Here is a 23,591-nt window from a genome sequence, read left to right as displayed (position 1 = left end):
CAAATGTAATATTATAAATAATCATAGACATTAATACTACCAATAATTAATTGATTTTACATAATTATTTTTTAAATATTTAATAAAAAATAATTAAATATTTAAAAACTATTTTATCTAATTATATTTTTTTATAATAATTATGACTACTCAATACCTAATTTACAATATATTTAATTGGGAGATTGCCAATTTCCCCCCTACAATAATCAACATATACCATTTTTCCCCATGCTATTTTTATAATGGCCAAAAACCCCTCTGATAGCATAAATTTATAATATTACCCTTATTTTTAACTACTCTTTTATTTATATTTATTATAAATTAAATAAATCACATGAATAGAAACTAAATAAAAAATTAAGCATTAAAAACAAGAAATATATGTTTTGATATGAGCAAAAAAATTAATAATAAAATTTTTTTCTTGTACTTATTTAATTTGTGAAAATTTTCTTATAATAAATATATAAGAAAATTATTATAAAATGATAAAAAAAAATTTATAAGAAAACTTGAATGACAAATAAAAATTTATTATAAGATCAATAATAAAATATTTTGCCTATCTTTTTACATTTAATTTTAAAATATTACAAAATGTTTATTATAAGAAAATGTTCACAAAATAAATAATTACAAGAAAAAAATTTTATTATTAATTTTTTTCTCATATCAAAACAAATATTTCTTATTTTTAATACTTAATTTTTTTATTTAATTTCTATTCATGTAATTTATTTAATTTATAATAAATGTAAATAAAAGAGCAGTTAAAAATAAGAATAATATTGTAAACTTATGCTGTTAGGAGATTTTTGATCATTATAAAAAAAACAGAGAGGTAAATGATATATGTTGATTTCTGTAAGGGGAAAAGTGGTAATCCCCCTATTTAATTTTCTTATTATGTTTATTTTTAATTATTATTACTAAATATTCATGAATAATTGATATTTATATTTAAATATCAATTTAATATAACCTAATCTAACATTGTACCAAACATAAGAGAGTATTATATAATCTAACCTAATTCTAATCCATTACAATCAAATCTTAATAATTAGTCTAATCTAATCACGCGTGTCAAACTTAAACCTCATAGTTTAATATATAATCAACAATTTAAGCATTACAAGAAAATCATAAATATATCGGCCTCAAGATATTGCAAATAATTCTCCCTCTCTCTCTTTTTCACACACAAGTAAAAATCCTGCACAAGTAAAAGTCGCAAGAATTATTCTGCTATATATATCACTCTAATTAAGCATATACACCCAGTTCCGCTCTACATGCATTTACTCTCAGAATGGGTGGCCAAATATAATTCAACCCCCAATCTTGTCTACCTAACTTCACCCTCCCAATAGAGTATTAGGAGTTTATAAATAGCAGGCTTAATTTACAATTGAAATATGGACAAAAATATCTTATTCCGCAGGCCTGCTAATTTTGTGTTTATTTACACCTAATAGTCTATGTAGAAAACCAAAGAGTTGGGGATGATAAGATGCTAAAATCACCATCCATGTTAGCTGTACAAGAGGTGGCCCCTTTTTGAATCTGATTTTGTTGTTCACTACTCAGGAAGAGACAGAGGATGACAACCCTATGCGTCGTTCTGCAAAGAACAAGTATAAGTTTTAGTAGTAAGAAGTTGATAGTAAACATGACTAAGACAAGTCTAAGCTACCCTCACCTCCAGTTGCAATTAGTTTCTCAATCCGAGAAACAATATGTTTGCCATAAGTGTACTTCTTCAAGACATTTAGATGAACCCTAATGCGAGAAAGAATTAACTCGAGACTCTGATCATCACAGGTTTCAAGAACCTTTTGCACGACATAGTTGCCAAATGGATCTTTCATCATTGCCTGCAGTTTTGCATTCATTCAATTTCAGTCATCCAAGATACAGGTTAATAGAAAATCATATGGAAACTTTAACTCTAAATAAGGAGCTCCTATAAGGAAAAAAAAAGAAAGAAACAATCACAAAATTTGTAATTTATAATCGTCCAACTGAAAGAATGTGTTAAGAGTTCAATATCACCATTTGACTAAAGCTTCCATTGAATCATCTAAAGCCCCGGAAAAAGAAAGGGTAAATACTCATTTAGTTCTCATATTTTGTGTTAAAGCGCTTGTTTAATCCCTGTTCTTTTACAAAATGCCTCAACACAACCTTGTTATTGAATATGTGACACTCATGCCCTTATATTTCTTTTGCTTTTACAATAATAACCTTACTACAATTTCAAAGGGATGTTTGATAAATTTGCAATAATCTTGAAATAATTATTTATAAAAAATTAATTTAACAAATTAATCCTAAAAACAATAATAACCAAAAAATTTACATTTATTTTTATTTTACTTTTAGGGTTAATTTTTTTATTAACTTTTATTACAGCTAAACTAATTAATGTCCCTGAAAATATTGTTGTAAGAGTACAATTGTAAAAGCAAAGAAACAAGAGCATGACTGTCACATATTCAACAAGAAGGATATCTTGAGGCATTTTTCAAAATATAAATACTAAACGAGTATTTAACTCAAAATATAGAGTCTAAACGAGCATTTAACTCGAAAAGAAAAACCAATAGCACTTTCACATGAAAATAAATTCTGATCATGCGATAGAAGACAACAATATCATGTATTGACATTAATAGCCTCACATAGGTACAATGCATGCACACAAATATTTTGAGAATGTATGTTGTTTCACTGTCATTTCTAGGAAAGATGATAGCAGGTACATTCTAATAGCTTCAAATATCATATACACTTTCAAACTGCTTTCCGTAGAGATGAACCATAATGTTGCTTAGATAAATGGAGAATATTCTACATTTTTTATTATTATTATTTTAATTAATTAAAAGAGAACATGGACCTTTTTTCTTGTTTCAAAGAAAACCCTAATCACTACCCTACTCCAAACAGATTGAAACGTAATCAATAGGTAACATACAGAAACAAAGAGATAACAATCACCCTTTTTTTCTATCTTGACTAACATTTGTAAAAATCAAAGGAAGTGAATGTACAAACAAGAAGGAACGGAAGTTTGTTATTAACTTTTCAAATGAACAGAACAAACCATACTCTGTCATATTGTGCATGCATAAAAGCGAAAAAATGAACTATAAAACTTGAAGAAAAGAAAGTGTGCCACAGACCTGCAAGGGTTCATTTTCATCAGTGGAACCAAGCATCTCATTAATCAGAAGTTGACGCTCCTCGGGGCTCCCAAATGTTAAGCATTTCTCCACAACATTAGAAGCAAATTTCTGCTGACTCATCCTCACAATTTGTCCAGCAAGCTGGGTAATAACAGTAGTTCGTTCATGTGGTTTTCCATGTTCAAGGACATGCTACCACAGAGAAGGATAGAATCAGCACAAAAGTAAGAACATAAATTACAAGAGAAAAAGAGGGTTTAATTAGAAATCAAGTAGCATTTTGAGAAAAAACTTGAATTTTAAGTACCTGAATAACATAGTTGCCATATTGATCTTGTGCCAGATTGCATACATGTTGCATGATTTCATCCATGATTATTTGTTGTGTATTCGCATCATCACAATGTTCGAGGACCCTCTGTTGGGAAAGAATTAACAGTAAATAAATAGATTTCATAAACTCCACTGGAAAAAGTAAATACAAGTAGTAAATGTTTAACCTGAATGACACGGCAGCCATAAGGGTGGGTTGAAAGTGCCACTACTTGCCCGTAGAAAGATGAAATGATAAACTGAATTCGATCTTGAGGGATGCACTCTATACACTTCTGAATAACATGATTACCATTCTGATCATGGACACACTTCATGACTGAACCATCAAGCTCTGCCACCATTTGAGTCTGCTGATCCACATGAACCACCTCCAGGGCCTGTGGTCATATTTAGAGTACTTAAGAGTTCCTTTCTTTCTTATTTCCAAAAAGGCAAAGAATTGCTCTCTTTCATTTTTCTGAGTAATTTCTATTATATATAATAGAAAGTACTTACAGATTTTCATATCCAGAAAATAATTAACTTGAAATCAGAAAATGACCATCCTCATAAAATAACATGCTCCATTTAAAAGTGTGATCTTGTAGTTATCACCCCAAAAAAAAAAAAATTCAACCAGCAAGGGAAACTTTATTCTCCTTCCACCCCATCCATCCTCATTTGTAGACTAATAATGATAGTATTTCCAAACAAAATTCTATTTTGTTTCTGAGAAAGGGGATAAAAGGAAAAAAAAAATTGTCATAAACCTATCAGTATTTCACATACATTGTTATTACGAAATATTTCCAAGCATTCTACTACAAACTTCACCCAGTGCTTATAAACTACAAATCTATTACAACTGATATCCAATCCTAGCAAATCATAAGTGATGGATGCTTACTGTGTTAATTCTATTAAAATATTTTACATCATGAAGTAATACTACATTAGATTGTAAGGCAATATTACAGCAAAAGGTAATACTAGAAATTTTAGGGTGGAATTATACAATATAGTACACTTTAAATTGTATGAAGCACCATATTTACAAAGCAAAGATACAAATTTCTATCAAGACTGAGCAAATATCAAGCAGATCAGGGGTGTGAAGCAAAACCACAATATGTAAAGCAGATCAAAATGAATAAAATTACCAATATGCATGTGTTAAAACATATTCAGAATGAGATCATGTGGTAAATGCATAGGGAAGCACCTTCTGTATCACTCTGCATCCGTACATTTGAAGACTTAGACGCAAAACATGACCAGTAAGTTGGCTTGCTAACTGTGCTCTTTGACTTTCTGTACCGTGCTCAAAAAACTGCAAATCAACCGAATAATTAAAATGACAATGTAAACTTGTAGAAACTGGATGAGCTTAAGCATTTAAAACTACAAAGGATATACCTTTTGTATAACATAATTTCCAAAAACATCTGTCATTAAGGTACGAGCATGAGGAATGATCTCTGGGAAAATCCTGGTTTTTTCTTCCGCTGTGGCAGCCTCTAGTTTCTGCTGAATAAAACGACTCCCATACTGATCTGTACTGAATTACGTAAGAGAAAATAATATATCAATAGTCCAACTACAACATATGCAGCACAAATATTGAAGTAGGGCATTAAATGAATACCTGAATTCAACAACATGATCAACAATGTCTGAAAGTTCAAAAGACCTGGTCTTGTTAGTTTTGAACTCATCTAATAAGGATGATGACAGTCTTCCTTCCATGTTAATGCCAGCATCCAAGTGCCATGGCATGGGTCCTCCCATTGAACTTCTCATCATTGAAGTAAAGCGTGAGTTTCGTTCATTTGGAAAACTTCCAGATCCAACAGACGGAAGCACAGGATTTGCAAATGTGTTTCCAGAATACTGCATGTCGAGTCTATATGGTTGTGTCTCATAATACCCAGGAAACAAACCTCCAGATTTACCTAAAAGTTGCATTTCATGCTGTTGGTTCTGTTGAGCAAGCAATAGCTCCAGATGTGCCTTCTGCAACCCATCCGAGTCTCCAAGTGAAGAGCCAAAGTGATTCCTAGCTGCAAAGGGGTCACTTGCACTGGCTGCACTGCGTGTTGCATAATCAGAAGTTCTTTGCAAGTATTGTGCATAACGGGGATCCATTGGTGGAGAATGGAAGTCCAGTGCAACTTGATTCACCATTCCATTCAAATTCCGTGTGGCTCCAATACCAACTGAACCCAAACAAAAACATTTCAACATAATATTTGTCTGTGTATATATGCCAAAGATATATGTAAAGAAATATTTAAATAAAATAAAACCAACAAAGCTTCAAGAAGAGAGAACACTGGATTAACCTGTGTCAAAATGATGGTTGACCAAGGAATTTAGCTTCTGATTAACAGAATAATCGCCCGATACATTTGTGAAGTCTAAACTTGAAATATTTGCATTTTGTTGACGACCAACAGATCTGGAAGAACCTCCAAACCCTGTAGAATTCATTTTTGAGTAGAGATTGGGAGAAGAAGTTCGTTTCAGAATATTTACTTGTCCATTGGAATTTATTGCAGAAGCATTAAGGTTTGGTACTATCCCATTTTTCCGAGTAAAATCAATATAGTGAGTAGAAAAAGCAAGGTTATCTGCAGTTGACTTGTCCATGAATTGCTGTTTCATACTCTGGTTATGACCATTGGATGTATCATACAGAAAATCAGACTGATTATCCGGGTTCAATTGAAGCTGAGACTGAACATGACTAACTTCATCTGCATGTCTAATATTTGACAGGCTTAAACCCGATAATGTAGCTGCAATATCAGCAAGTTCAATATCATTTTGGACATTTGAACCAACGGCACCATTCTTCTCAACAGCACCAACTCTGCTCCCGACTGGTGGAAGACCAGAACCAGAAGATCTCCCAACTAGCTGAGCTTCAGGGGTTGTGCTCCTAGATAGTGATGAACCCACAGCAGATGCAAAAGAATGAGATGGGATTCTATTGTGGCTCTTAGTTCTGACAAGCCCAGGAGAAGCTGCTGCAGAATGCAAGACCTCTAAGGATTCTGCTCCATTACATGAACCAGCTCGATGGGCATCAGCTATGCCAGTACCCACAATTTCACCATAGGCATTGCAGCTGGCTGGTCGAGACAGGTGGCCTGACAAAGAGGCAGGTCGATCAAGTCCTTCCTGAAACAGACCAATCCCAGTTGTCAAATCATATAAAAAGCAAGAACATAATAAATCACATTCAGAATTCTCATACCATTCAATCAACATTTTTACAAGCAAAGAATCATATGAAGCTGCCAATGATAAAAATTGTAACAAAATATCGAAACATCAATTACCTGAAGAATGTCAGCAAAGCTCTTTCTCCTCGAACCAAGTCCAGCAGCAGGCACTCCAATCAACCTGTCCGAGCCTCTTTCAAGCCACTCGGCTGAAGCATCCCTAGAAAGATTCCTCCTAGCAGCATTCCTTAATTCCATTAAATCATTCTCCGCCTGCAGCACAGAAATCCCTGGCTGCATTGAAAATAAAGATGACCTGTCACCACCGTTCACTCCTTTCTTCCTCCAGTCCGCAATATCCCCTAAAGATGACCCACCACCCTGAAACCTTTGTGCAACACGCCAATCCTCCTTTGACACCAAAGGTGGCGGTAGCCTCGGGTTTATGTTCTCATGGGAATAGTAATATGACAAATACGCTGGATGCGAGCGAATCTCGTCTTCAGACAAAATTCCATTAATATCACCATTTCCACCACTACCACCAGCAGCAGTATTGCAGATACTACCAGGATTATCCCTCAAGAACAGACTACCCACAGCATTTAATGATCCCTCAACCGTGGGCGGTGCACTGCCACTTCGATAGATATTTACATCCCTCTCTCTATTAACAATTTGTCTGTCAGGTTGCCTTTGCAATATCAATTCAAGTTCAGTCTGCAAACTATCTTCTAAACTCAAATTCCCATTCTGCCCCCCTAGTCCATCTTCCAGATTTGGTAACATCTCTATGTTACTCCCAGGTAGCATATATGATACTACAATTTATCAAACAAACAAATAAATAAATAAACCACATTTAAATTAAAAGCTACGATGAGCAGAAAATTCAAACCCTAATGCTAACCCTAATCAATAAATAAAATAAAAATTCAACAAAACGTAAAATCACGAGGAGAATAATAAGACAACAATTACTTGCATAACACACAACTAAGTGATTGATTTTCTCTTTTATTTTCTCAGCGACCAAACAAAAGAAATATTATTAATTTATTAATCAATAAGTATAATAAATAAAGCAAGAAAATTAAACTCAAAAGATATGCCTTTTTTAGCAAATCTCCGTATACACAATAACGAACAAGCTTCTGTTTCAATAACTTAAAATCTCCAGAAACTGAATATAAAGGGCAAAAAAAAAAAAAAGATAACTGAAATGGTAATAACAAAAAAAATTAAAATAAAAAAAGAAAACGAAGGAATTGAAGAGAAATAGACAGGGAACAGAAACGGCGTCGTTGTGTAGTAGGGCTTACGGTTAAAGAGAAGCTGGAGATTGCAAAATGTATCGAAAGGGAAGAACAAAACAAGAGCGAAAATCTAGGTTGAATTTAGAACAAATTCGATAACAACTATAAATTATATTATTGTATGAACATTAACAAAAATTACTTTTGATTTTTATAATTTACAACAGAGCGAATACGGAGGATGAGATCGCGTGAGCGTCCTGATTCTTCGAAACGGTCCCTGGTTTTTCACTTTTGCCACTTTTGAGAGAATTTTTGTAAAGCGGGTTATTTCAGCCGTTCGATTTATCACGGACGGTGATGATGGTCGGCGTTTACGTGATTAGCATTTGCATTTATTTTTATTATATTTTTAGGATATTTACGGAGTTTGGCTTGTTTTATCTCACTCTATAATTAATTAAATTAAGATACAATCAAGCTAAATTGAAAAGAAAAAATTAAAAAATGTTTTTCTTTCATTTATCCAACAGATTGTTTAATAAAATAATTTTTATTTTTGCTAAAATAAATAAATTTTAAATGTAGAGTTTTTCAAAGTAAAATAAAATTTAAACCAACAAAAAATTTTCACCTACAAAAATCTTTTATATGGTTTTTCTAAAGTATTTTCAATTTTTTCAAAAAAAAAAGTATATTAAAAAAAGAAGAATATAGTTTAACTAAAGTAGATTCAAAAAAGAAAAAAAAAAAAAGCTAAAGTATAATACATATTTTTCAGTAGTTCAGAAAACAAAAAACACTTATAGAAGTACATATATCACAATCTAAACATCTCTGACCGACAAATCTACTTGTCCGATAATTCCCAAACACTCATAAAAAGATCAACAAAATTAATTTTTTGATGTAAAATACAATACTGTAATCACAATATTAAAAAAATTACTTTGAAAATCATACTAAAATAAGTAAAATAAACTAAACTAAATCTATTACAGAGAAAACAGTCGAAGCGTACCTGATTAAATTGTTTTGAATCCCTTTTGTTGAAACCTTAGATCGAATCAATATTTGCGACTTTAAGTTGGTGGTATTGGTGTGTGTGTATATATATATTCCCAAGGTTAAATCCACCAAAGAAAGAAACCAAGTTGAATAGAATTGGCCAATTTTGATCACAACTTCGGATTTGTGAACTATATTATTGACGTTTACAGAAGATTCTGATGATTTTGTCTGAACTAATAAAAGATTTTATGTGTTTTTGTTTCCCCTTTTACTTTTCCTTATTTTATTGGGAAATCGGAAATAAAACAGTAACGTGCTTACATAAGTCAGTAAGTAAAGAGAACAATAAATATTAATAGTAATAAGAATACTCACAAATCATCATCCTCCTCAAACAACAAACAAGCTCAAGGATTTCAAAAACTTTCTTTATTGTGTAAATTACTCTTTTTTTTTTGTTTTTGGTGCTAAGTATTTATCAGATGAAACTTGTATGGGGCATGAACTTGGCAGAAACGCCTGCCAATTTTCATTTCTGCTGTAAGTTCTGCAGAATTCTATTATCAGAAAAAAGATAAAAAAGATTTATGAAGCTATGACAAAAATTGGGGGGAAAAAATATGCCTATCATACTGTCATACTCATACGTTGTTCTCATTTCCGATCATCTCACGAACTTCGTTAATGACCAAGTATGATTTGTGACCACCAATTACTTCCGCCTGTTTCTTGCCATCCTTCCACAGCTACAACACAAATGCCTTCGGTAAGTAGAGGAACAAATAGAGAACCATAAAACCAGCTAAACCATGATGGTTTGACTCAAGATCAGCTCATTGGCTCTTGCTTAAGATCATAAACAATAAATGAGCCAAGATTTTATTTTTCTTTCTCACTTTCGGTCTAGTGAAAATGAGCTGATCCTGAGAAGAAACATGCCTATTGACTGGATATTCTCTCTTGAGTAAGCTACTAAAACTTAGATTCAAAAGGCTTAAAAGGGAACTTGCTCATTATGCTTGGAAGACAAAGGAGTTGGCTTGGGTAGCATAACTCACTTATTTCAGCTTGTTAACAACACAAAGAAGTTGGAATTTACCTGAATGGTTGGCATTTTCTGCATGGATTTCGGAGTCCATCACAAGCAGACACAAAAAAAGGAAAAATTGTGTCAATCACCATTCTGCAGATATATATATATAGCTTGAACTCAAACGTCAGTGTAAATGCACCAATAAAAGCACAACAATGGATGTGAAAGTATCTAAGACATTATTGAATATGAGTGATGTTACAGATTTAGATCATAAATGTTGAAAGGTTTAGTATATATTGCATATTTTATTAGATTAGTTAATATAGAAGTGGTAAAAAGGGGAGCTAACAGATGTACCCAACCAGCATTGACAACTACAAAAGTTAGTTGTTACTATAACAAGAAAACTCTTCCACCATTGTTTGATGACAATTAAGTTCTAATCATGACTAACATGAACTGTTCAAGCCTGTCCCACATTTTGTCTGCGTATACCAATGAAATTCATAGTTGACATACTTTTCTTAATGAACAGTGCAAGAGGAGATTGTTTGCAATGTTAAGCTTCAAGAAAAAGCCTCTATAGCCAGAGGAAATTAAGAAGACTCAAGCATTTGGTTTAAGATTTAGTATCAAGCTATTTGGTCATATTTATTATTAGAATAACTGCTTAGGTATCAACCTAATATGAACAACTGTTGCATTGCTTCTCAAATGACAATAAAATTAGACAGAACCACAGATAACAGAAAGTATAAACCATATCAAATCATGAGACTTACCATGACTCCTGCACGAGTAACAAGCTTGTGTGGAACAGCATTGACATCAACATTATAGAATCGCAATCTATGCCAATCATTAAACAAAAGAGAGAGGAAAAATTAATAATCAGTGCACATGAGGCCAGCTTACTTAATAACTATCAAACATGCCAATAATTGCATACAAGCACAAAACAAACCAAGAAGGCATGTATCACATAAATCTAAATTGCTTTCTTTTCATGGTTAGTTGGTGAACCCACACTGTCCATCTTGTTCGACAAAATATGTGTATGCATCTGCCTTTGTATATGTGTAGTGTGTGAGAGAAAGAGAAGGTTCGTTTATCAGTATAAGGAGTTTTGAGCAATGAACAATTTCAGGACCTACATATCACCAATGAAACAGGATCTACCAGTAAAAGAGGACAAGAAATGCATGTGTCCTCCGAAAAGAAAGAAGAACGAGAAGTAACTATAGAAAAATTAGAAATTACTCTGAAAAATGTTAAATCATATAATTATCCAGCTGTTTAAAACACCAGGTAAGCAGTTTAACATCTGCACTCTTGCTCATGCCCATTTGGTGAGACAAGGATGCATCCAACTTTCCTAAACAGGACCTTTTTTTTTTCCCTTTACTTCCTTCTAATAATTTATTAATCTTTAAAAAAATTTAAGGCTTTGAATTAAGTCATTGCTGCTTTAAAAACCACAAAACCTGGAAGCAAACTCATAAGCTGGTCCTATCCCATATCATCTGAACACCCCACCCAAAAGAAAAGAACTGTAAAGGAAAATTGATTGCAAGTTCTGATAATACGAGCATGGAAGAACACCTTTAGTATCTGTAATTATCTAAATAGGTAAGTGCACAAAAATTTAAAGATATAAAGCTCAATGCATCTGACTCAGAGTTTACTGGTTCAAAGAAGCGAAATTTGAGCTGCATATTAAATTAGGTAAGACTACAATCACCAGAAAATTTACTTTAAGAACAAACTTCTAGTCCTTGGGCAAAAGAGACAATTTTTTAAGTCCATGTATGGGTGAAGCTATAGATGTTTGCAAAATACTCAAGAGATAACAAAGTAATTTTCTCAAAAGCTTCAATTTGACATAGTTCTAAATCATCTCAAATTTTCAGAGAGAAGGCAATCTAACCTTGGATGATAATCAGCTGCTAACTTCTCTAATTTTGGTTTCAGATATATACATTTTCTGCACCAGCTTGCCATCCTAAAAGGTAAAACAAGGAAATGAAGGTACACAATGGATTCATAATGCGATCAAATGAGTAAAAACTAAATAAACAAAACCAGAGTAACGAATCAATGGATTGGTTGATGCCCGCAAGCTTACCAAACAATGATAACAGATTCATCAAGCTGTTGAGCTTCTGCAATGACCCGATCGAACTGGCTCTCGCTGCCGATGGGTGTCAGCGGAATCGATACAGGAGCATGATCATCATCATCATCTTCGTTAAGTTCCTTTATTGATCCTTCATGTTTCGTGACCCTAATCACGTTGTCGATTTTCCCGCGAAAATTTACAGATTTTGTAATATTAGAGCTTGAAATTGAGAGAATTCGAGGAGGTACAAAAAGGTCACGTGATTGGTCACGTGGGTTTGTTGGTAAGAGAGTTCTGAATCTCAGAGATGGCGAGAATCGTATAGCTCCGTACATTTTTGATAGAATCTAAGAAGAAGATCAAGAAACATTAAGTACTAATTTTTTGCCACTTCTATTTAAATAAAATGTAATTTAATTTAAAACAAAGTTGTGGGTGGGACCCAATGACGACGACGGCGACGATGATGCTGATGATCAGGGAGGTGAAAGCCAAGTAGCCAACTGACTGGGAGAACTGTTTCGGCCGTCGGATTGGACCTTCCATCCTTGTTTGGTGTAAACTGTCAAACGGCGTCGTGTAGCGGCGGTGATGCCGTGATTCCACATTTCTTAGATGGCCGAATGATCCGCTTTTCAGCATAAATCCGACCCAACCCAATTGTTGATGGCCGGGCTGGGCTGGACTAGCACTTAATTAAAATGCTAACAATAGTGGAAAATTGATTAGTTTTCATTTTCTTGTAAGAGCTTGATAGCTTACATAATAATGTAAGGTATATAACTATCCTAAAACCGATTCGATAAAAATTTAACGACTGTAAAAAAATAAGATTATATTATTTTATATTTTTACAGTCGTTCGATTTTTATAGAACCGTTGCAGGACAGCTGTGTACCTTACATTATTATGTAAGGTAACAAGTGACTTAAGTTAATTTTTTTTGGAAAATAATTAAAGTGTTAAGTTGATTAATCATAAGTTATTTTGATTTCACCTTTTAATCATATATACACATTTTTTGAAAACGGATGTTTAGTTTTTTAGTAAGTTACTTTTTAAATTCTATTATTTTTTAAAAAATTACAATTACAATTACAATACTACTAATGTAGATTAATCAGAAAAACCATCAGATCCAATTGAAATCATTTTTGTTATGGAAGTGACTACTCCCAATTTTAGGAAACTGTAGGGACTCAAATTCACATGCCCAATGCAAAACACGAGTGTTTGGATTACTGGATAGCATTTATCATTTTTGTGGTGTATCCTAATGCATAAACCAATTCAGGACAGGATCCATTGTAAGTGCTCTCTGATCTGGGTGGCTATGATTGATTGATTTATTTTTTAATATGATGCTCACAATAAAAACAAGACAGTTGAAAAAGACGAGCAGAATCAATATTCACAATTTTTTATTCAGGAAATTTTTCTTATTTTTTCAAAATACTATCGGCACCAACTTATATCTAAAGTTATACTTAAGATTGATACCTTTATAATTTGAAAAAGAATTCTCTCCTGATCTGATCTTTTTTTGAGTTTTTTAAAATTTTTTATTATCTGTCTTTTAGTAATAATATATAGGTAAAATTTAATTTTTTTTATTTTTTTATTTATTAACTATCAATTAAAAATTAAATTATTTATTAAAAAATATAATCAAATCAAAAGAGAATCTTGATTGTGTGTACACACACACACAAAAACGCAGGAAGAGGAACAATTTGGTGTGCGCCGTTGGGAGGGAAAGCCACGGACCCTATAACAAACTTCTCTCTCAAATCTTGACACAAGATCAGTTGCGCATATGAGCCGCGTGATTTGCACGCACCTGAACTAAATCCTACATATAAATATTACGTTGACATGACAATTACAATTATTAGTTGATATCTTGATAAACTCTGTCCTTATGGTGGTTTTACTTCCTGAATAATAAAATCAGAATTTGGATTGAGAATGATTAAATAGTGTATATTTGTTATTATAAAATTATTAATGAGAATGAAACATGTGGAGTACGCATGTTTTTGAGGATTAAAGATTGGGAACCTGATTTCCATGAGCGGATAAAAAATTAAGTTCTCATTACTTAAACTTTCTATTTTATCCTACTCAAATTTTATTTGTCTTTAAATAAATATTATATATTATTATATTATTATCATTCTTATTTTTTAATTGTTGTTAATAATAATAATAATTATTATCATCATTGTTAAAAATTAAAATATTATTTTCTTTATTATCATTATTAACAATAAATTATTCTAAATAATAATAATCCTCAGAATTATTGTTAAAAATAATAACAATAATTAACTAATATCATTTTAATAATTTATAATTATTCATTTCGATTCCAAGACAAATTAGGCACATCAATGATAATATAACTCATTCTGATTTCGACTCATAAAATTAAAGTAAATTATTTTATTTTAATTTTGATTGTCATTTTAATTTTAGTCCATTTCAATTCTAGTCTATTTTAATTCCAATCTACTCTGATCACCGTTTAATAAAGAGACCATGAATGTGTGAGTCTCTTATTCAAAGGATTAAAAAATAAATTATATTTCACAATTCTAAGAGAAGACTTCCAGGTTTTAAAAATTCAACTGGTTACCAGTTATGTTCACACTCCTTTAGATGCCAATTTTGAACTTCCTTTCAACTTCAAGCCTGGTGTTATAACTCTTTCTCCATTCTTATTTTCTGCATTGGCTATCCACAGGTGCGTACATGATACATCCTCTTTATAAGCTATTAAATTTGTCCTTATTGCTCATCTTACTTACCATGTTGCTTATTTTTGTTTGTCTCAAAACTTAGAATAAGCATGCAACAGCGATCTTGATAAAAAAAAATATTTTCCCAGTAAAAAGCAGATCGATTTTGTTTACTTTCATATTCTTAACATGCTTCATTTCTATGTCATGGGATTGTGACTGGGTCAGATGGGTTCATGCTTAAGATCAAGAAAGTCTTTGGAAAAGGCAGAAAAGAGAAAATTTATGTTAGGGAATGGAAAAATCTTACTAGAAAAGTTAATTGCATCTAGTAATGGCAAACATAATCCTATCCGTAGCTTCTCTGCTGATGAACTCAAGACAGCAACAGATGATTTTGATGGGGGGAAAGTAATAATGAAGTGTTTGTTCTATAAATTGTACAAGGGTTTCTTGCAGGATCGTCCGATTTCTGTTATGAAGTTTGAAGATACTTTTCCTTTTTCTGTTTCGAAGTTTGAAGATGAAGTATTGGGCATAGATGAATATTGTTTTAATTGTGCTGCATTTGCATCCCAAATGAGTCACAAGAACGTTCTGAAATTTCTAGGATGCTGTTTAGAAACTCAAATCCCTTTACTAGTTTATGAATCTGTGGCAAATGGGACTCTTGATAATTGGATTCACGGACCTTGTCGATCCAATTCTGGGCCTTTACTATTGAAACAAAGGTTAAAGATTGCAATGGAGATTGCTAGTGCAGTTGCATATCTTCATGTTGGATTCTCAAGACCAGTTGTTTCTAGAGATATCAAACCAACAACCATTGTACTCCAAGAAGAAAATGTTGCTCAATTGTTTGATTTTACTCTATCTTTGTCTATTCCGGAAGGTGAAACCCACATAAATGATAGCAATAGGGTGATTGGAACGTTTGGATTTATGGCACCGGAGTACAGGACAACTGGTGATTTCAGTGAGAAGAGTGATGTTTATAGCTTTGGTGCATTACTTCTTGAACTTCTGACTGGAAAAAAGATAAGTTATTCTTCTCATTTTGACGATGGTGAGGATTATCGTTTACAGGATCTTGTGAAGAAATATATTGAAAATGAAAGTTTTAAAGAGATAGTGGATCCTGCAATTGTTGGAGAAGAAGGATTAATGTGGCCTGAAAAGGAGCAACAATTGCTTATTTGTACAGAGCTTGCCTTTAAATGTCTCTCTGAATCTGAAGGAGATAGGCCAACAATAGTTCAAGTGGCTAAACAACTGAGACAGATCTATCAGTCAAATTAGGATCTCAAACCGTATTGATGACTGTAAAATTTCTGAACCTTTTTTTTTCATAAAGGGTAGGATGTTTTCTTGTTGATGGGCTGTTTTCTTTTGTTTTTTTGTAGTGCATCTAATTGGTGTTTCATGATCTCAATTTGAGAACGTTAAACTTTCAAGCATCTCTAGTGATAACTGAAAATACATAAAAGATCAGCAAGAACTCTGCAAAAGGATAACAGATAAAGATGTGAAGTACTGCTACTTGTTCTAAAATTTATCAAGAATACGTACAAACGCCCAAATTCCCACCCAAAATATCTTGGTGTATCAAGTAAATCACATAGAATTTATTCAATATCATTACAATAGATTGAGTCATTGAGATGTTTTGGCATGAAATTCTTTGGTTCAAGTTTGGATCACAAATTCACAATCATTTCTTTTGTGACAGCAGCATTTAGTCTCCAGAATCTTGAAGCTGTCTAAAGTCAATTGCCCTGTAGGTTGTATAAAAATCTACAGAACTCCCTAGAAACCCTTCTAATAAATTTTTATCATGTGTGCATTAACTTCTAATAATTGCCTTTCTTTGAAGACAGTCAAACAAAGACAACTGCCTACTCTTGGTGATTGATTTTTCTTAGTGGCCAACTTGTTTCAAGACCCTCATTTTATAAATGCAGACTATATTTTATCATTCAAAGAGAAGACTTTCATTCAAAGAGAAGACTTCCCTACTGGCATCTTTTATCTGTCTATTGACACCAATTCTTTCTTTCTTTCTTTTTTTCTTTTTTTTTTTAATATTCATAAACAACTGGCAAAATCTTTCTTTTTTTAAAAAAAAGTTCTTTTAAATATTCCGATAAGCAAACTCTTTTAATACAGTTTCAATAGTAACTTAAAATATAAAATTGATCGAAATTAAGTCCTTATTTGTCCTTATTGAAATTATATTCAGTGGTTTATAATTTTATTAGACTTGATGTTTAAGTCTGTTATATCAACTGCAGGGCTTTCTCCTTTCTCTCTCTCTCTCTCTCAAGCCTGGTATTATCTCTTTTCTCCAATCTTATCATCTGAACTGGCCATCCACAGGCACACTTTCTTTATAAGCTCTTAAATTTGATGTTATTGCCAGCTAAGAATTATTTTATTTTTCGAAACTTGGCATAGGCATGTATAGCAATGATCTTGATCAAACTGCTCCCAGTAAGCAGGCTATATATATATATATATATATATATATTCCTTTGTTTTACTTTCATATTCATGACCTTCTGAAACAATAGTTTTAAAGAGATTATAGATCCTGTAATTATGGGAGAAGAAGGATGATGACCTGAAAAGGAGCAACAAACATTAAACATCCTGCATGCATTGATTTTGTCAGGACTGATTGTTTCTTTTTAGATAGGCAAACATACGAAAAAAGTTCATTGACTTTACCCAATAATTGATGTTTTGTTTTTTGTTTTCCTTTCAACTATATGAAATGTCTTCAAGAGCTTTCTTTTACTTAGCATGTACTTTGTAAAAGTGATCTTGATTCAAAGCAAAATTTCCCCTGTAAATCAAGATCAATTTATTTATTATTTCTTTTTCATTGTACTATTCATAATGTTTTCCATTTCCATATGACAGGATTCTGTGCAGGTTAGATGAGTTTGTGTTTGGGAACAAGTGAGTCTTCGAAAAAGGCAGAGAAGAGAAAATTTATGCTAAAGAATGGAAAGTTTTTACTACAAAAGTTGATTGCCTCTTGCAATGGTGATTACAATCCTATCCAAAACTTCACTGCCCAGGAGCTCAAGGCAGCTACAAACAATTATGATCCTGAGAAAGTAATAACAAAAGATTTGCTGTATAAATTGTACAAGGGTTTCTTGCAGGATCGTCCGATCTCTGTTATGAAGTTTGGAGGCAATTTGAACTCAGAAGAATATTGTTGCTTTAATTGTATTGCATTTGCATCCCAAATGAGTCACAAAAACATTTTGAAGTTTGTAGGATGCTGTTTAGAAACTGAACTTCCCATTCTAGTTTTTGAATTCGTGGCATGTGGGACACTTGCTGATCGAATTCATGATCCTAATGGATCCCAATTGGAGCCTTTTCTCATGAAGCATAGGCTAAAGGTTGCCATGGAGATAGCTAATGCAGTTGCATATCTCCATGTTGGATTCTCCAGGCCAATTGTCTTTCGCGACATTAAACCGTCTACTATCTTGTTCCAGGAACAAAATGTTGCTAAATTTTTTGATTTTTGTGTGGCTATATCTATCCCGGAAGGCAAGACTCACGTAAATGATAACAATAAGGTGATCGGAACATATGGATTTATTGCACCAGAGTACATTTCTACGGCTAATTGCAATGAGAAGAGTGATGTTTACAGCTTCGGCGCATTTCTTCTTGAGCTTCTGACTGGAAAAAGGATAAGTTACTCTTCCTGTTTTGAAAATGGTGAGGAATATTTTTTGCAGGAGCTTGTGATGAAAAGTATTGAAAGCAATAGTTTTAAAGAGATCGTAGATCCTATAATTGTTGGAGAAGAAGGATTGTGGCCTGAAAAGGAGAAACAATTGCTTAGCTACACACAGCTTGCCATTAAATGTCTTTCTAAATCTGGACAAGATAGGCCAACAATGGTTCAAGTGGCTAAACAACTCAGGCAACTTCATAAGTCCATTTAATTTAGAGTCTCAAAATGTATTAATTAATGACTGTAAAATTCCTGAACTTCTTTTTGAAGGGCAGCATCAATATTTCTTGTTGATGGATTTGTTTTTATTTTATTCTTTTCTAGTGTATCTAAGGGCCTGTTTGGTATTGTTTTTGAATTTGTATTTTTTGATAATAAAAACAAAAATGAAAATGGTGTTTTGCAGTTGCTGTATTTCGAATTTAAATATGCGTCTGGTATCATTTTCTGTATCCTATATTTTAAAACTGAAAACAATAATATGCGTTTGGTAAACACAATTGAAAATGATAAAAATAAATAATATGCGTTTGGTAATGTTTTTTTCAAAAACAGTTTTTACTAATCATTTACATTATATTTATAGTCATAAAATAATTATTTAGCTAATACACACAAATACAAAAAAATAATTTAATCAAATTTTTAACATCGTTTAAAAATGCCTTCGAATTCCCAATATTAATTTTTAGTTATATTATGTTTGGTATTTCACTACATAACACTGTATTAAATAGTTTTGGTGATTAATTTAAATTATATATTTAGAAAATAATATTTATTAGTACTTAAAAAAAGAAAATATAAAAGAATTTAAGAATTTTTACATCAATTTATTTACTAAAAATGTGAAAAAAATTATCATTATTCTTCATTGAATACACATAAATTAAGCAAAGTTTAAAATTTTTGGCAACATAACATTTATTTTTTGTAGCAATTTTCCCTTCTAAAATAAAAATCCAAGCAAATAATTTATCCAAATAACCTCTTAAAAAATATCACGACATAAATAAATAGTTCAAACGTACAAAACTCATTGAAAGTCATCTTCGGATAATAGCATAAAAGTGTACACATTTCTATTTGCTAAAACATTGTCACAAAATAATAAAGTGATATAATAGTTGCAATATAATCACATAAAATGTGGATTGTGTTAAATAACCCAAGTATATACATCCCCGTTCCCAAATACTATTGCAAAATATCATTGTTAAGTTATAAATGCATGCTCCCCAATCAAAAGGCTAGCTAAATAACATACAGTAAATTCTTAACACCATTTACATCCTTCAATGCAGCAAATTTCTCAAGTTGATTTGTTGGAGACGAAGGAACTAACAAAATGTCAATTCCTTGATCAATGCCACCAGCTTTTACTTTCCATGAAACCAATGTCATAGGCTTTGGATCATCAGCTTTTACAAATGTCACGTCTGGCTCCTTGCAGCAAGTTTCATCTAACTTCAGTTTCCCAAGCAAATTTCACAAGCATCGGCTTTTACAAATCTTCGGTTTGAATAGTTCAGTTTCTTCAATTTGCTTCAATACTTGTTTCTGAAATACCAAACACGAAGCCTAAATATTAGAAAATAGAGATTTAATTATATAAATCTTGATAATTAACAAGCTTTAATTACTTTCTCTATTTTACTTAAGAAACCACTAGCATATTCTTGTCTCCAAAACTTAGCAACACACTTGACCAAGTCTTTAAATTAAAGGACACTGATTTAAGTAGAACAAAGTGGAAAGTTTCAGCACTCTTTACATCCTTCAATTTCACAGCAGGACATTATAAATGCAAAGACAACATGAAGTTTAGACAATCTGTATACAGCCAAAAGGCTAGCTAACAGTTCAAAATCAACCAAGAATGCCACCAAAATTCAATAACATATTTGCATAGCTTTCTCTTCTGATAGAATAATTGAAAAATTCCAACATATATGATGATGATATATGTCCACGGAGATTAAAGCTATCATGTAAATTAGGTAAACCCAACCCAAATGAGATATAAAATAATCCAAAACCCAAATCACCATGACTAAAATAATTCAAAATCTAATTAAAAAAATTAATAATTTACCTTGATACTCTGCTACAATTGTGTGATGAAGCTCCAATGAAGGATTCGTCAATGGAGTCCGGAGGCTGCAGCCTAGATTTATACAGCAAAGCTGAACAGGTTTAGCATGCAGGCAGCAAAGACGAAGTACGGAGACGGTGTTCTGCGGGCATTTACTCAAATAAAATAAAAAAATCAGCAACTCACAATAGTAGAGACGGAGCTGACAGAGCAGTAGCAGTCGAGGCAATCGAGACGGAGTAGCGACGGTGGCAGAGATAGAGCTATAACAGTGGCCCAATAAGCAGCGGCGGCGGCCAGTACAGCAGCCGTTTTGGGCACAACGAGAGAGAGTAACCACTGTGAGTAGATCGCGAGAGAGAGTCGAAGAGATAAAGCACACCGAGAGAGAGTAAACGCTGTGAGTAGATCGCGAGAGAGAGTTGAAGAGATAAGCCCGAAGAGATAAGGATGAAGTGAGAGTCACTGGAGTTTGTTTTTTAATCTATTTTTTAGTTTAGTTTTGGAATACGGCGAGAACATGTTAAACACGTTCTCATTTTCATAGTTATAAAAGTGAATCTCAAATTATTTGTTTTATAATTTGATTTTTGAAATCGAGCCACCAAACACGTACTAACTTAAATTTAGAAAAGGCAAAGGAAAACAGGGCCTTTAAAATGATACCAAACGGGCCCTAAACTTCGTGTCTGAACTCTAATGACAACCCATGTGTACATGACATAACACTTGAGAGTTTTTTCACGTGACATGTCCCTAGACAATGCACAAAAACAAAATGTGGTCTATTCATCTAATTATCTTTGCTTCAAATAAAACATCATGACAGTAGTTTTCATATTTATGCCACGTAAGTTGATTACTCAATGTTAGGAAACATGTCTTATTTTTCTATAAGAATTTCTTAGAATATTTTCTTATTTAGTAGGATTTCTATTTAAGAAATAAGTAATTTTTCTTTTGGGATTTTAATTATTCAAGGAGGAAAACTACTAGTATAAGATAAGGAATACTTATCCTATAAGAAATAATCATTATATATAGAGAGGTTGGATTCACTTATTTACATAATATAACAATTAGATCTCTACAAGTAGACAATTTTTAATGTGAGAGAAACATTAGGTTTATTGCGAGATTTGGTGTTATTGGGGTTTTGGGTACGAGAAAAATACTAAAGTGATTGGGGTTTTGGATGTGAGAAAAATACTAGAGTGATTGTAATAATTTTTCACATTGTGGATTTTTCTCTCGTCCTGCTTGGCGGCCGCAATTTTTTTCTATAGAGGAGTTTTCCACGTATATTCTTGTTGTTGTGTAATTGATTTTATTCGCTATCTATTTTTCTGTTTATTATTTGTTTGATATTTTTGTTGCAAGATCTTGGGTATTATTAAAATTTCCTAATAAATGTTATCAGAGCTAAAGGTTGTTCTGTAAATAAATTTTCAAATCCTGTGAGGATTAAGGTTGAAAAGTTTAATGGAAGAATCAATTTTTACTTGTGGCATATCCAAGTCAAGGATGTGTTGATTCGATCTAGGTTACACAAGGAAAGTAAAGGTGATGTAAACCCTTATAGAAACCCTGTAGGTGTAGACAATCAATGCACTTTAAAGAAGATTATTGGAATAGAGCAAGTTCGGCAAATAGCTCTAAATCAATAGATGGAGATACTGATAATGTCAACTAGCAGTCTATCTCTTTTCTTCGTGAGAGACCGATTTATTGTTTTTGCCATGCCATGGAAAAGGATGTGTTACTACTAGGGGGTCCACAAGATTTGCACATAAGGAATGGTTTGGCATTTATGCAAGGTGTGTGGTGGAATTTTTGTATTGATGGCTGAGGACTTTCAAGGAAGGCAAATATGAGAGTAGCTATTTTCAGGAAGGTGATCGACATGTGCTGAATATGTATACTTTGGATAAGGTAGAGTATGATAATTTCTTATGCAGAGAATTATGGCTGCTTGATAGAGGACAATATTTTATCCATGAAGGAGCAATTCTCATAAGCCCTATGTGAGTGTAGTTTTGGGTGGAGTAAAAACGGCGGAGACGACATGGTTGTGTAGATACATAGTGGATCATGTTTTGTCGCCTAATTAAAAAACTCACCAAGGTGGAGATTGTTAGGAAATATGTCTTATTTTTTAATAAGGATTTCCTAGGATATTTTATTATTTAGTAAGATTCCTTGACTTATTCAAGGATGAATACTACTAGTTTAAGTAAAGGAATACTTCTCCAACAAGAAATAATTATTATATATAGGGAGGTTAGGTTCACTTATTTGCATAACACGTCAATCAGTTCTCTATAAGTATATAGTTTCTAGTGTGAGAGAAATAGTAGGTCTATTGAAAGACTGGGTGTTATTGGAATTTTGGGTGTAAGAAAATTCTAGAGTGCAGACGCAAGACTGGGAGAGAAGAAAAATAGCAGCAGCAGTTCGACTTCGCTTGGCTGAATTTATTTATTTTGTTGCTCCCAATTCAAGTATGTCTAGCTAATTTTCTTATACTGAGGTTAAGGATGAAACCATATTCAATGAAATAATTATTTTTTTATTTAATTAATTCTCTATATGTGTTTTTTATGATTATGATTTTTATTTCACATGATTAATTGGATGCTATTAAAATCTTTTCATCAATTCTGTCATGCATTATTGATTGTTAGGATTAATATTCTATTAAATCTATTCTTTGATCTATAAAATTTATACATGATTATATTTGATTCTATGTCTTTCATTAAATTATTTACATAGAGTGCTTAGGAAAACTTTGACTCTTTGTTATTCAATATGTTTACATGAGATACTTA

The 23,591-nt window shown here is 32.4% G+C and overlaps 4 protein-coding genes across 7 annotated transcripts; 2 read left to right on the top strand and 2 right to left on the bottom strand.

Moving 5' to 3' along the window:
• Positions 1–1,239: 1,239 nt before the first annotated feature.
• LOC18045430 (pumilio homolog 4) lies at positions 1,240–8,380 on the bottom strand. 2 transcript variants are annotated; one of them, XM_006436404.2, is made up of 11 exons: positions 8,198–8,380; positions 6,857–7,560; positions 5,855–6,695; positions 5,158–5,728; positions 4,929–5,070; positions 4,735–4,842; positions 3,698–3,910; positions 3,505–3,615; positions 3,195–3,389; positions 1,709–1,883; positions 1,240–1,630 (listed from the first exon to the last, which is right to left on the bottom strand). In XM_006436404.2, the coding sequence occupies exons 2-11, from the start codon at positions 7,550–7,552 to the stop codon at positions 1,593–1,595; spliced, it is 3,090 nt and encodes a 1,029-aa protein (XP_006436467.1). In that variant the 5' UTR covers positions 7,553–7,560; positions 8,198–8,380; the 3' UTR covers positions 1,240–1,592. The 2 variants fall into 2 exon arrangements, with proteins under 2 accessions (XP_006436467.1, XP_006436466.1); XM_006436403.2 differs by lacking the exon at positions 8,198–8,380 and adding an exon at positions 8,062–8,185.
• Positions 8,381–9,418: 1,038 nt separating this feature from the next.
• On the bottom strand, positions 9,419–12,862 carry LOC18045305 (thioredoxin-like 3-2, chloroplastic). Of its 2 annotated transcripts, XM_024185980.1 has the most exons (6): positions 12,604–12,862; positions 12,168–12,508; positions 11,970–12,044; positions 10,825–10,891; positions 10,106–10,123; positions 9,419–9,752 (listed from the first exon to the last, which is right to left on the bottom strand). In XM_024185980.1, the coding sequence occupies exons 2-6, from the start codon at positions 12,494–12,496 to the stop codon at positions 9,648–9,650; spliced, it is 594 nt and encodes a 197-aa protein (XP_024041748.1). In that variant the 5' UTR covers positions 12,497–12,508; positions 12,604–12,862; the 3' UTR covers positions 9,419–9,647. The 2 variants fall into 2 exon arrangements, with proteins under 2 accessions (XP_024041748.1, XP_024041749.1); XM_024185981.1 differs by lacking the exon at positions 12,604–12,862 and having other exon boundaries at positions 9,697–9,752; positions 10,065–10,123; positions 12,168–12,596.
• Positions 12,863–14,710: 1,848 nt separating this feature from the next.
• Positions 14,711–16,208, top strand: LOC18045304 (non-functional pseudokinase ZED1). Its single transcript, XM_006436400.2, has 2 exons — positions 14,711–14,907; positions 15,131–16,208. The coding sequence occupies exon 2, from the start codon at positions 15,131–15,133 to the stop codon at positions 16,199–16,201; it is 1,071 nt and encodes a 356-aa protein (XP_006436463.1). The 5' UTR covers positions 14,711–14,907; the 3' UTR covers positions 16,202–16,208.
• LOC18045303 (putative wall-associated receptor kinase-like 16) lies at positions 16,147–18,993 on the top strand. Of its 2 annotated transcripts, none has more exons than XM_024186573.1 (2): positions 16,147–16,224; positions 17,825–18,993. In XM_024186573.1, the coding sequence occupies exon 2, from the start codon at positions 17,842–17,844 to the stop codon at positions 18,874–18,876; it is 1,035 nt and encodes a 344-aa protein (XP_024042341.1). In that variant the 5' UTR covers positions 16,147–16,224; positions 17,825–17,841; the 3' UTR covers positions 18,877–18,993. The 2 variants fall into 2 exon arrangements, with proteins under 2 accessions (XP_024042341.1, XP_006436462.1); XM_006436399.2 differs by lacking the exon at positions 16,147–16,224 and adding an exon at positions 17,012–17,230.
• The last annotated feature ends 4,598 nt before the right edge of the window (positions 18,994–23,591 follow it).

The sequence above is a fragment of the Citrus clementina genome, unplaced genomic scaffold (assembly GCF_000493195.1).
Source record: "Citrus clementina cultivar Clemenules unplaced genomic scaffold, Citrus_clementina_v1.0 scaffold_4, whole genome shotgun sequence".
NCBI classification, from domain to species: domain Eukaryota; kingdom Viridiplantae; phylum Streptophyta; class Magnoliopsida; order Sapindales; family Rutaceae; genus Citrus; species Citrus x clementina.
Note: the sequence above shows the minus strand (reverse complement) of the source record. Positions and strands in the feature narration are given on the sequence as shown.

Coding starts and splice junctions, on each gene's coding strand:
- LOC18045430 (XM_006436404.2), bottom strand. CDS start 7,552: ATGCTACCTGGGAGTAACATAGAGATGTTACCAAATCTGGAAGATGGA. Junction 4,843..4,928: donor GAAATTATGTTATACAAAAG/GTATATCCTTTG, acceptor GTTGATTTGCAG/TTTTTTGAGCACGGTACAGA. Junction 1,884..3,194: donor ATGAAAATGAACCCTTGCAG/GTCTGTGGCACA, acceptor GCAAAACTGCAG/GCAATGATGAAAGATCCATT.
- LOC18045305 (XM_024185980.1), bottom strand. CDS start 12,496: ATGTACGGAGCTATACGATTCTCGCCATCTCTGAGATTCAGAACTCTC. Junction 12,045..12,167: donor GAATCTGTTATCATTGTTTG/GTAAGCTTGCGG, acceptor TTTACCTTTTAG/GATGGCAAGCTGGTGCAGAA. Junction 10,892..11,969: donor GCAGCTGATTATCATCCAAG/GTTAGATTGCCT, acceptor TGATTGGCATAG/ATTGCGATTCTATAATGTTG.
- LOC18045304 (XM_006436400.2), top strand. CDS start 15,131: ATGGGTTCATGCTTAAGATCAAGAAAGTCTTTGGAAAAGGCAGAAAAG.
- LOC18045303 (XM_024186573.1), top strand. CDS start 17,842: ATGAGTTTGTGTTTGGGAACAAGTGAGTCTTCGAAAAAGGCAGAGAAG.